Source organism: Anarrhichthys ocellatus, unplaced genomic scaffold (assembly GCF_004355925.1).
Source record: "Anarrhichthys ocellatus isolate YVR2014 unplaced genomic scaffold, GSC_Weel_1.0 scaffold32, whole genome shotgun sequence".
NCBI classification, from domain to species: domain Eukaryota; kingdom Metazoa; phylum Chordata; class Actinopteri; order Perciformes; family Anarhichadidae; genus Anarrhichthys; species Anarrhichthys ocellatus.
In genome coordinates this window covers 682,614-696,487 of record NW_022280062.1, presented here as the reverse complement: position 1 = coordinate 696,487, position 13,874 = coordinate 682,614, and the positions used below count along the sequence as shown (strand labels likewise).

The 13,874-nt window shown below is 39.6% G+C and overlaps 1 protein-coding gene across 9 annotated transcripts in view; it reads left to right on the top strand.

The window, feature by feature from the left end:
* st18 (ST18 C2H2C-type zinc finger transcription factor) overlaps positions 1-13,874 on the top strand; it is a 42,121-nt gene that overhangs the window by 8,911 nt on the left and 19,336 nt on the right. For 7 of the 9 annotated variants that reach the window (XM_031865136.1, XM_031865135.1, XM_031865139.1 and 4 more), the window contains 2 exons: positions 10,336-10,451; positions 13,140-13,191. In XM_031865136.1, the coding sequence (XP_031720996.1) occupies positions 10,336-10,451; positions 13,140-13,191 (168 nt within the window). Of the gene's footprint in view, positions 1-18; positions 219-1,575; positions 4,366-10,335; positions 10,452-13,139; positions 13,192-13,874 lie in introns of those variants that run through there. The other 2 variants (XM_031865140.1, XM_031865141.1) reach the window with 2 other exon arrangements.

Here is a 13,874-nt window from a genome sequence, read left to right as displayed (position 1 = left end):
GGGGGGTTTGGTGGCTGTTGATGTGCAAATGTGCATCATGTTGAAGGGCTGTGAATGGGGAGGTGTGACGTAAAAAGAGACCCGAACGCAGGTGCTTATCTCGAGGCTGTCAAAGGCACAGTATGTCATATTCCTGGGGACTACCTTTCAAAGCCACAGCACCAGCTCAGCTATCAAGAGACTGGGAGAAAATCAAACTTTTTGGATCACAGCACTAGGTTGGTGTCAAAGTTCTTTTTTTATTTAAGATACTGTCAGTTTGGTCATCATTTATCATCTCTGATACTCTGCATCGCGTATGTGAACGACAAGCCTTTCTAGCTCAGGCTGTTAGACGCTGTAAAATGAAAACAGGACTGTTAGAAAACTTAGATTTACACTGAGATGTACTCAGCTGCTAAACTTGTGTTCAGTGGATTTTACAAGATTATGTGAAATAGTATTGTGCTGGCAATTGTTTTCCACTGTGTCGGGGTTGTGTGTGGAGAATATTGCACTGGTGATGAACATTGCTGGCTCGATACAAATCGGTGTTCTTAAAATCTTAGCTGGGGAGCGAGCGCAGCTTCTGTCCAGGTTTCAGACAGTTTGAGAGGAGATTAAATGGCTCAAACTGTTTTTTGAGAGGCATGACCTATATTTGATCATCCAGATAGCATGAGATACGGTCTATCTAGATTAAAGTCACAGCGTTTGTGTGCAGTATAAGCTTGTCTTAGAAGAGCACATGTTCGTATTGTGTGCAGAGACAAAGCATTGTCAGGTTGCCTGTGGCTTTGACAGTGACAGCTGTACATACAAGACCACTGAGGCTCATGCACTTAAACATTTACTCTGTGTTCCAGTAACGTATTTGAACAGTCGGTGAAGTCTTTTATTGCATCCTGATCGGGCTTGCTGTAATTTGAATTGTAAGTCCGGTAAAGTTTGACAACTATATGCTAACGTTGTAGTGTGACAGTAATATTGTCTACAAATCAGCTTTTGTGTTAAACTCGATGGGTGTTAGATTTGTACGAATTCATCAGGACCAACATCAGTGCATCCTGTTCTGACTCTCTGTAATTATTTGTCTTGTAACTGTGGTAGAAGTGGAATCGTTTAAAAAAAGGATGTGCTAATGCTAAATGTAGTCTGATAGTAGCACAGCCTACAGGGTGAACTTTTGCGTTTTACGTTGGTAAATCTTAGCTTTGAACAGATTCAGAGGGACTAAAGCACTCGACAGTCTCCAGAGCGACTATTGATTTAAGAGGACGGATGCTGGTTAGAAAAGTTCATCATTTACTAGTAACGTGCGCCACGCTAATGGCTCAGAATCTGCTTTATGACCCAACTTATTGTTGATCGTTGTTAAACAAGGTAGGATTTTTATTTTAGGCCTAGGTTGAATTTACAGTCCTGATATCATCAAAACTTCAATGTCTTTTTAGATTTTGTTCCTTATTCTTTTGAACAAGTGAAAATAAACAGTATAGTATAGAGTCTATGTGAGAGTATATATATATATATATATATATATATATATATATATATATATATATATAAATAAAGCAACAACATCTGCTTTATCTATTTCCAATGTCTTTCAGAGGCATTAGACATCGTGATGAAGGTGTTAAATCATTTTTAGGTTTTGAGTTACTTGGAAAATTGTCAGTGTTAAAATAAATCAAAATGCCGGTTGTCATTGTGCCTGTTAGCCTCATTTAAATCACAACTCCATCAGCTTATTTCAGCTCGCATCTCCACTAACAAGGAAAAAAGAGCAACAAAAGGCATTAGATAACACAGCGTTGTGCAACTGTGTCACATCTCGATAATCCTTTGAAAAGTTTGGCAAGTAACAGATACAGGACCTGCGAGCGGGGTTATAAAGTTACACCTCTGCTCCTTGATTTAATTACAAAAGCAGCACAGGCTGTCGCAGGGATGTGTGGTAAAGCAGCGATAAGTAAGAGCCATTATTCCTCTCTGCTTCAAAGCACAGGGATGTTAGTTGCTACACAACACATAAACGTAACCTCTGGTCGCCTGCAGGAACTGTCCATGGTACCTGCTGCTGAACACAAACTTATTCACACAGCTGTGGAGCACACTGAACTTGGAAAATGGTTGATATCTTCGTCCGTTTTATTGCGTTTCTGTGGCTTTTGATTTCTAACAGCTTGTTTTAATTACAAGTCAACTGCCGACGGTGGCACACAATGGAAAAGACAAAATCGAACGAAAAAAAGCCCAGCATACACGTCGGTCTGTTGCATATTGTGTTACCTGTTTTTTTTTTTTTTTACCCTACTCAAACTTCAGTTAGTTAATCCAGGAAAATGAATTATGTGGATTTAATTCAACAAGGTCTCAGAAATGATCCATCTGCTGTTGAGCAGCTGGTGAAAGGATAAATGTAATTAATTACTTAACTTTTAACAGTATTCCAGAAAAACAGTGCTGTTTGTGTGTCCTGCTGGGAAGAGAAATGTAAAGCAACAGTGGGATATATATTTTAAATGTATTCCTTTCTCTTCAGTTCTTAGGAACATGTTTTAAATAGTCTGTCCATGTAGCCCCTAATATTGTTTAAATTGTGAAAATATACTCGGAATATAGGAATATAGGAATTTGTTACAATGAAAATATATCACATGGAAATATTACAGGTAATATTGCATAAATTAAATTTCATCCTATTATAAATTAAATATTATAAATAATAAGTGTGTAGAATTAGATAAAAGTAATCCTGGTTTTATAAATGATAGAGACTGTTTTTTTCTGCTTGTTCCTTTAGAAGTGGACTGATCCTAACCAGTCACTCTAAAAATAGACATTTTAATGATTATCATATAAATCGTTTGAAAACCTTAATAAAATGTTAGTGTTTTAAGATAGCATTCATATTTTCTAGCACGGTTCTACTTTGAAGTAAAATAATCTAAAATGTTAACAAAATAAAATAAAACACAAAAAACCCACAAACCTTTTAGGGGATAGTTACATTTGCTTGACAGGGCAAGACTATGAAATGTTCCCAATTAATATTACATGGGATTTTATTCTGCCTTTTCTTGTGTTAAAAATATATTTCCGAATTTACCTTGATTGTAATGTACCTCATTGGCTGTGGTTTTGTTTGTTGGCCTAACTATAAAGGATCTGCTTATACCCTTGTGGGTTGGGAAGAATTAGGATTTATGAATTTATTTCCTCTGTTGTATTGTTTAAACAGCTTTGGTTTAGTTTTGATCCCTTCCTCTTGCCTTTGAGGCTGTTCCACGGTGTCAGCTGTTGACTGATAGTAAGAGAACTGCCTCACAGTGTGAATGAAAGAAAACTAGCGGTTGGTAAACACTGATAAGGGATAAATAGAAAGCGGTCAGGCAGAGATAGTTCTGTGGGAGCCCAGATTGTGTGCGGTCTGTTAAAATGAGATTCTGAGCCTGTCCTTTTTATTCTTCCTCCCCTCCCCTCCCCTCCCCTGTGCGGCGTTTGTCTGGAAAATCTCCAGTGACCCGGCTCGGCAGTCCCAGGCTGCAGTATTCTTTTTTTGTATTTGTTTTGTTTTCTAACAAGGGTCAAGTTGGCCAATAGACACGTCCCTGATGCTTATAGACAGCTGTCATGACTTCAAGTGCTTACAATAGTAACATTTTACATGAATTCATGGTTCTGCACAAACAAACGCTGCAGCAAGAGATTTGTTAAAAATGCTAAATATATGTGTACAGGATTTTGAAACCAGCGTTTATTACCTATTATATCACCTTTAAGATGTTTTATAAAGCTGAGTGGGAGCATCCTTTCTCATATCACCCATTACATATGTGCTCAGAGTATCATTATCAAGTCAAAGTGTATATATCACCATGCTATATTAATTACACTCACATAATTAGATATTTACACTCTCTTCACCACAGACCCCGAGCAATATAAATCTCATTTCTCAATTAGAATCACTCCAAATTACTGTTTTATTCAATTCTTTTTTAGGAGCAGTCTGTCCTACCCATTGATTTTTTTTCTTCTTCTGGGGTGAATCTATCTTTTATGTGATTAAAAAGACCTTCAGAGGTCTTACCTTGAGGATCACCATGTGGTGTATTTACACAGAAAATAATTCAGCCCATTGTAGCCCGGCAGCTAATGAGATTGGTTGTTAAGTGAATGACACAAAGGCTAAAAAAAAAAAAAGAAAAGCTTAGCGTTTCGGGTGAATATCACTGTGTCCCTGCGCGCACACACACACACAAACACTCTCTCAGTAGCGATGCTCTGGACTACCCTGTACCCCACCTCGATATCCTTCTGCTCCGTCTCCTCCCCGATGTCACTATGAGATGCAAAACAAAGGCTAAGAGGGGCTTGGTAAGTCGAGCTGGCGATTCTGCCCTGTCGGACATGTTGACATGAGTGCGTTTGGATGCAGGAGACAAGTGCTTCTGTTTGTCTGTGTGAGGATGTGCTGTGCTGTGTAAGCCTCGGGCTCAGAGAAGTAGATCCATTGAGGGGTCAGTAACAGTGATGCTTGCTTTATGTTACTCAGAATAAGATCACCACGATGCGCTGAAACTTTTCTCTCCATCTCTCTCTGCGAGCCACTTGCACTTGAACTTCATGTTTTTTAGTTTTTTAAGAGTAAAACAGTTGTTTTTTTGGTGGCTGGGTTTGTTAATGGTGTGGGTTACTCAGACGCAGGTTATTGTTGTCGATCCTTGATTAAAGCTTGACTCGGTGTTGTCCAAGGATTTATCTTTTAAAAAAAAAAAGCAATGAAAGGCATAATAGAGAGAGGCATGACAGCACAAGAGAGGCTCTTGTTAAGCAGCCAGGCTCAGATTGTATCGATTGCTGAGCTGTTTAGATGCTCACTCGAAAAGTGAATAGGTGTCGTTTTGACACAAACATGCACATTCTGATTGTGATGTTGCACCTTCCTGCTTTTGATCCCTGAAGAGCAGCGCTGTGGAGCATCAGCAGTGATTGCTGTTAACAAACGTTTAAGTGCATTAGCTTATCATGCTCCACTGTCAGGCTGGAAACTGGGTTAAAGTCCATCGCGTATATTAAACCCTGGACTTAAGTCAAATTTACATGTTGTTAAAGATTACTCCTTTTTATTGATGCATATAATCATATTCATGGACCATCTGCTGATTTGGCAAGCATGGATCAAAACTCACAAAACAGCCCTGCTAACCTTTTAAGTACAAAATAGTCTGGCTTAACTCTGCTAGCCCAGAAGTGTGCTCGTTCCTCTGTGTGTGTGAGAGCGAGAGAGTGTGAGAGATTGTATGGATATTGGATAATACTTAATTTAGATCCTCCAAGCTGCTCATGCCATATTTTATTTTATCGTGATCGCTTTGCTAGCCGATCAGGGCTGCTGTTTGAACAACTGAGCAAATAATGTTTTGTCTGACAATGAGCAAAGCAGAATCTTGGTGCAAGGAGCCTGATTAAACTCTTGACCACAGCGCGCCGCTCTGAGTTTATACCCGTCGCCATGGTTACGTGGATTTTCCACAGCGCAGCGCCCGCACACTTCCACCCGGCTGTGGATGGCCACGCGGGGCCTTTCGCCTCTCGAATGTGATAAAACACTGCTTAAGGCTTCCTCTAGTCATCCCGACAGCTGATTTAGTGGTGAACTATCTCCCAGTGTTTGTTTCACAGAAATAGGAATTCACCATTTGGGCACCCTTACTGCGTGAAATACTTATGTTCGACTCATTCCAAACAAAGCTTACGCAGATTGAGAATTCATATGCCAGAGGTAAATCCGAGTTAACACGGATTTATACTGGCATGAGTTAAAGGACTAGAGTTTGTAATCCAGGTGGCCAAGGGATTTTACCATACAGTGGCAAAAATCACTTAAAACTCTCCCAACATCCTAAGCCACTGAGCTCAGTAAGCAGACAGATTGTTCAGCATTGATGACAGCACAACTATATCAGAGCTGGACTCCGTGTTTGTTTTGCGCATGCATGCGAGTGTCTGCGTTCAGTGTGTATGGCCCGTGTGCGCATATGTGAACATGTCTGCTTCCTATATATACACTCAATTAGTACTAAATGGGCTCTTTAGAATAAGACCTTGACAGATTGGTACTATTTTGCTTCAACATGGTAGGGGAGGTGTATTGGGAATACCGCCTTCTATCTGCATAAACATCAGTAGCATGAATTAAATAAAAAAGAAACAGCAACCTCCTCTCAGTGGCCTCTGATTGATAAGCAAAGTGATCAAAGTCGCTATAGTATTCAAATAATCAATGTTTAGATAGCCCTTTGCTTAATCACCATATCCAATACATTACAAATAATGGAAGGAAGAACAAAGGTGTGTCTTCTTATGTGTGTGTGTCACTGTGGGTGTGTGTGTGTGAACACGCACACCCGTGTGCACATGTGTGTGGAGGACAGAGGAGCAGAGATAGAGTGGAGTTGTTTAATGACAGGAACAGCTGACTCATTTAGAGGGAGCAGTGAAAGGTAATTAACCCTGGGAAAACTACAGCTGCCATGCGAGCTGTTCACTTCAGCGCAATCTGATTAGGAATCACTGCTCGAGTCCCTGACTCCTTTCAGACACTGTGTGTTTGAGGTAAACTTTTCCTTTTGCCCTGGAGAGCCCCGGAGAGCCCCGGAGCACTGGAGACCTGCCTTTTGTGACGGGGGGGATTAGCTGGAACGGTTACTACGTTTCTCCAAATTGCAGACCACCTGGTAGCATTCATGCAACCCTCCTCCATGAAAGGGCCTCCTTGGGCAGGAACAATGAGCGGGATTACTCCGCTCATTGTTACACCGGGGCTGGAACTTCTTTTTCCCCAAACACCTGTCCCCCAAATTAGACAGGTTTGAAAAAAACATGTTCATGACAGAATTCAAAGATTCAAACTAACATGAGTGTGGTTCGGCAGACTGGAGACTTGCCAATGGATGGATTGTCTGCCACTCCATTTGTTATGCTATTGATGCATAAGTGTAGTGCAAGAACATACTAATTCTATTTGCCTCAATATTTTTGGTGTTCTTAATTGGATTGAATTCACAAATAAAATAGCATATCATGCAGGCGCCTTTCATACGATAAGGGAACTAAAAGCACCAGAAATTTGGTCAAAAACAGAAATTGGCTCTTTGATGTCAGAAGAAACAATCTGGACTTGGTGCCTTTGTGTGGTCCGGCTCCAGATGAACTCAATTTAGAGGGAAGGCTTTGGGATGACTTTGGAAAGCGATTACAAGATTCATAAATCACCGCGGCAAAGGTGTCACCATCTGACTCTTTTATGGGACTCTTGCTAACTCCGTCCAATAACAAGTTTCCCCTGTAGTTATGCCATCATAACAAATCATTGAAGCGATAGCGGCTAGCCAGGCTCCTAATTGTCTGTTAAGAATTCTGTGAGCTGTGTTCTTTTATTGAAGCATCTCTGTCTTGGAGAAGTGATAAGATGCCAATACGCTCCTCTATAAAAGTACTCTTTGGCAAAAGGCACAAACACTTTGCTTGGCCGTCAGGGTAGCTGTGAGGCTGTTATATCGGAAATCGCAGTTGACTTCAAGATTTTTGACTGTGTCTGCACGAATCCAGAAACCTCCATCAGACGGAGGAATGCTCATAAATTGCCGGCAGAATCATTTTCTTTTTTTATTTTCTTTGAAAAGGTCATATATATGAACAGTATACAGCACAAAAAAACCCAGATATTTTTATTTTTACTAAATAAACTCATGTTAATATTTAAAGCATTCAATGGGGGTCATTTATAAAAGACTGTTCCCTTGATTCAATTGAGAGAATATATCATTTTCTTATGGAAACAGCTTATTCTGCAGTGCAATTAAGTGTTGATTAACTGTCAATTTTACTACAAAGGTAACCGATAAATAAACATTGTGAAATAAAAAAAATAGAATTGTATGCCAAGTTCTAGACATAAATTAGACATCCTAGACCTCTTTTGTCCCCTCCCCCCTCCTGAAATATATCTCAGCCATTATTCTAATGTCCAGCTGGTATTTAGGCGCAGGGCGTCTGATGGCTCCCTGGCCACCTCACAAAAAAAGACAAAAAAAAGAAAAGTTGTTTATCTAAATACTCTCTGAACAGAAGTTGATTTTAATCTCCGAGCAGAGCTTAATTTACTCACCGCGAAGTTATTTGCATCTCTATGAAAAGGAAGGCAAAAGCAATCGCCTGCTTTCTGTATATAGTTCTACCTGCTTCCCACAGAATGGGTGTGAGCACAAGCAGCTCACCTTTTGCTCCATCTGGCTTTATGTTCAGCTGCTTCTCTGCAAATCACAAACCTCCTATAGGGTAAATATAAATCACGATCAGCTCGCTATATCCTCAGACATTCATTACAAGGAAATATGAAAGTAAAAGGTGCTATCTCCTTGCCGTTTGCTCTTTATTATACATAAACAGAAAACACTTAGCATGTAAAATTAATGTGAAAATTATTCCCGGGGTAAACTATAAACACAGAAGTTACCCCGCACATTTACCCTTTTTTTCTCCTTCCCCTAGATCAGAGTGTAATTGCCAGTAATCAGGTCTGTTTGCTGCTGATAAAACCACTCTGAATGCGAGGAACCCTCTTTGTGTGATGACTCAATTATGCCAGAAGTGGCTCATCAAACCTGGCCCATCAGCTGCTTTAATAAATAAGGAGGAAAACTTGCTGCAGGCGCATTATAATTCCATTCATTCCATAATTAAATCCATTCCAGTTTTAACCCTTCACTCAGTGTGCTTCTGGAAGAAGAAACAAAAACAAGGAGAGGGGGGGGGGATACACACCAGACAGTGACCTTGCACAGAGCACCCATCCGTTCCCTATAATTCAAAATGATACCGTTGAAGAAAGGTTAAGAGAAAAAGGCTCGTGGAGAAAAAAGGATGGGAATCAGGAAAGATGCAGCTCATATGTGTTTTTTATTTTATGTATGCATTGTTTCCACACACAGCCTTAGACAGTAATTATATTAAAAGAGTAATCTAATCATAACAGTTGGTTGGTTGACTGTGCAGCACTGACATTTTGAAATCTTATTTTGTGTAATCTCATTTGCCTCCATCATCTCGCCTGTACCCCTCTATCTAAAGGAAATGTAAATAATGTAATTAATTTTATGGTCTCCAGAATCTTACTTTGCGACTGCGGCCTGCTTTATTGGTTTCAGGATGAGGTATCAGCCCAGTGAGTTTTTTTACTCCATCACAATAATGTCTGTGTTAATTACATGAGAGCGTCCCAAGTGCGCGGATAAGCTGGGAACAAGGGGACACAAAGACTCAAGGTCAGTGATGAATATCCACAGCAGCTGCACGGCATTAATAAGGCATTATATGAAAATAATAATAATAGCATCACTTACAACAAAAAACCGCGAGAGTGTGGTGAGAGCAATGTCAGGAGCGCCGGGGTGTTTTACAGATATTTCCTCTACCACCGTCTCAGCTTGGATCCTGCCTCTCTGATAATGGTGCGAGGCAATGGTTATTCATGATTGCTGGACTGGGAAGGTCCCTCTCCTTTTTCTACCCCCAGTCGCAGCCCATTCTCTCCTCTGTGGTGGGAATGCTAGCAGATGGGGTTAGGGGGGAATGGGCTGGGCTCAAGGACAGCTAGCAGCCAGATTAACACATAGAAAATCTCATAGACCCCTCAGCATCAGGCTGCCTCCCTTTCCCCCTGAGAAATCTGCCCCAGACGCAGGGAAAAGGTCCTCTGAGAAGCATTATTTGTGTTGGACTTGGGGTTGTGTGTATGAGGAGGGAGGGGAGGTGCATAAATATGATTCAGCAGATGATGAACCAGCTCAAATAGTGGAGAGTCTTTTTTCATATGCTAATGAAACCGAGTGAATAACCCTCACTCCCCCTCCTCTTCTTTTTTCCCCCAGTTTTGTTTTTCCGGGGAAGCGCTCTGTGAGCTATAATTAAGAAGATGTTGCCTTTTTTCTTTTTTCCAAAGCTAACAGAAATAAATGATTCCATAATAAGATCTGTGAAGTGAAGAGGCTTAATGTACTCATTGTGTTCATCCTTGTTTTCCCTCTTGGATGTTTTGTATTAATTAGAAGCAAGCAATTTGATCTCTGTCATGCTATCAATTTGCATCGTGTTCCTTATTCCATGCGAGGTATTAATATGCTCTTTCCACCTTTTTCACATCCAAGTCTCTACGTTATGAAAATGTAACAATGAAAACCTTCAAATACATGGTTCAGAGACGTACCATTGATTTAAATATGCGCTAAAAAAAGTTGCAGATTTTTATAAACTCGTATCTGGTGTTTTTTTTTTCTGTTACAGATAATGAATTACATGATCACCTCCTGAGAGATTACAAGTGTGAAGGCATCAACCAGCGTGGACAGTGCGGATCTGGAATCTTATCCTACGGAGCGCTCGGAAAACTACAATCAAAGGTACATAATCGGACACAGACAAGGGATTGAATATGACCTACAGCGTGAAAATAACTTTTGTTCGGCACAGAAAGTCTCTCGATGATTGTGTAACAGTGTTTTGTTTAAGTAGCATGCTAAGTGGCGGGGTGTCACTGCTCTTTTGACCACAAACTGAGACTGTTTTTGACTTATGCAGAGCTGTGGGTGGCTGCCACATAATATAAAAAGGTATTGCTGAGTCTGCTTTGTCTGAAGTGATGGCTGATAGTTGTCAGGTCATCTCAGTTAGTTTTGTACCTGATAAAACCTCCTTTGAAACCATAATACAAAGTTTAGAGAGATCTGATACAAGGTCTTTAAAGGACCATACTAGTGTTTTAACAGTATACACTGGTATAACACACTGCCCAGAGGGCTGGTAATACAGCTTTGGAAAATGCTAACCAGTGATGTAAATGAACATGTTTTGTAGTAAAACATGCTACAACACCTTAAACATTCTACTCTGTGGCCTTATTTCTGTGTCCGGCTGGACAAGTGATCAAACAATCGTTCCTACAACATTTTTGTAAATAGCTGAGGAAACGACATTAAGATGGAAACACGTTTTGTTTTAACACCAACATCATTTTTAGGTAAGAAAATGAAAAACTGAACAAAAACGACTAAAAAGGACTTGAAGGACATTACTTTTCTGCAAAAAAAACAGTATTGTTCTGTATTTGCACCGTCAATCATCAAGTTATGAGAGTTATTACGCTGGAATGAGACATTTGTTAAGTAAATGCAATTTAAAAAAAATACAACTCTCCTATTTAGCAGATATAATGATGTTTTAAGTGCGTATTAATCTATAGAAACATATTTTACATTATTACAACTGAATACGTCATTGATTATCTTACACACCAGTTTCCACTTATTGGTGCCTGCAGGAGGCGTTATGTGTTATTAACCCTTTATTAAATGTGTACACAGTATACATGACGGCTAAAAAACGGGGTTAAAGTAAATCATTTTTCATTAACTTACACTAAATATAGAATTCTGTATTTAGATAAAATACTTTACCCAAAAGAACTTTCATACAATAATCATTAAAAAGGTAAATTATTTAAAAGGCCTCAGTCATATTGTGCAGTGAACGCCAAATAAAATCTCTAATTTGACCCTGAATGCATCTATTTGTTCTGCTTTTGTAAACACACAGCGTCACATGTTTGTCCACGTTGCTGCCATGCCAGGACTACCCGTTAGTACACCAGAGTGTCTACGGAGACCCTCCTTGTTCTCTTGTTACTTGTCACTTCTTGTTACGTGAATTAGATGTACAGTAACCTCTGCTTTGTCAAAATCTGCCTGTAGGTTTCGTCATAATTATGTCCAGAACGGCACACGTGACTCAATTTAAAAGCAATGCCAACGAAAGAAAGGTATCAATTTGCTCGTCAGACTATAATATGTGAAACTGGATACGCGATACAAAATATGTTGAGCAATAGTCAGACGTTGTGTTTCATTGGTTGGAGGCATAGGAGTGATTAAACTGACCATTATTCGGTGATTCCTGTAGCATTACGTTGTTTTTCAAATTAAATTATAGCATGATGTTTATATTATCAATACAAACATATTTTCTTAATTAATCCAGAGGAATAAAAAAAATACATAAAAGTAAAAAACAAATGTTTAATGATACAATAGTTTTTAACACATTTGCAGGAGGAGAGCACTTCTAAAATGTCAAATAAAGAAAAAAAAACACCACCATGGTAATAAACATGTGTGAGTCAGTGGTGATATTTCGGTACGCTGATAACGTCATTTGAACTTTGATTAACGTCCATGTTACAATCTCAGGTTGCAAGGACGTAAGAGCAACGTTTTGCCTTCAAAACAACAAATTCATCCAAAATGTTGAAACATGTCTGTGTGGAAAAGTGTGGCAAACTAATGAGGTACATTGGTTTTTACAGAATGTAATCTATAGTGTTTGGGAGTTGTTTGTCTCAATAGGCTGTAGTAATCAAAAGTAATGAACCTATTATGAGCAGGACCTCTGAGGGCCCGGCGTGGCATTAAGAGTGTGGCACATAAAAGGTTTATTAAAGGAAATTAAGGTCCATCACTGCCACACCTGCTCCCCTATTATAAATGTATGACAGGTCAGTGCCTTCAATCACAACAGCAAACGAGAGAGAGGAGTCATGTTTCCCATTACCAGGGAAAAGTAACAGCATATCCTATGACTCACAGATTTCACTGGCCTGTGACCACTATACGCCACCATCAGCCTGGAATAATTATGTTTAATAGGTTTTATTTGGGACCCACAAGCAACAGCCACCGAGAGTGGATGGATTTTAGCAACTATTTTTGTCTAAACACACACACACACACACACACACAGTGAGGTGCCGTCTGCACTTTAATGTCATTATTTAGCGTCATTACATTTTGACTCACCTTTGAAACTTCTTTTTTTCGTAACGTTATACTTTGTGTGTTTGCATACTGCTGATGTTTTTTAGGAGCTCTTTGTGATGTTGTCATGCACACCTATTGATTTTAAGGCTCACAGGCTGAAAAAAATAAAAAATAAAAATCTATAAAGCTTCTTTTTCCATTTCAAATAAAAGAAGTACAAATTAAATACATTAAAATGTTTAGTGGCTCATCTGTACATCGCATGCTTTTATTTTACAGATGGATTCTACAGGTGAGGAGCAAACCCTGAAAACATGTAACGGTAGCACAGGTGAGAGCAGATTTCAGTTTTTAGTTTGCTTTTAACTAAATATACACTCTCTCTCTCTCTCTCTCACACACACACACACACACACACACACACACACACACGCTCCACTTATCGCCACGGGTTAGGGGTATCGGTTCAACAATCCAACTTTATAACTGTCAATTTTATGTATGATCTTACCGGTCTGAAGAGCACTGCACAGCCATTTCATTATTCAGAGGGGAATAACTTCATTAAAATTGGAACACTGGCTCAAATTAGTTAAGGAGTGTGTGTATATATTGTGTGATTGAAAACCTCTAGACTGGATGTGTCATTATGCAAGTGTTCAGGGCCTCTGAGGCCCACACTGCACACGCTGGAGCTATTACTACATCTAGGGAAAAGAAGAAGAAAAATCATGAAAAGTGTTATTGTTGGTTGTGCTTCATGGGAGTAGGGCTAGAACTTGTGAATGAGATTCACGCGGGGCCCTTGGGGGAAATTGATTTCGCCTTTTTAGATCATGTTGTCAAAGGATGAGCTGCCGTTGGTCTCCAAGAGAACGAGCAGACTGAATGAAAACCGTTTCAGATCAATGGCGGGAGCACTTCTCCGTCCTTGTGCTGATTATACCCGATGGCATTGTAAAAGAGAATAAAGGTTAAAGCAGTATTAACCCAGGTGGCATCATCCCTAAATCA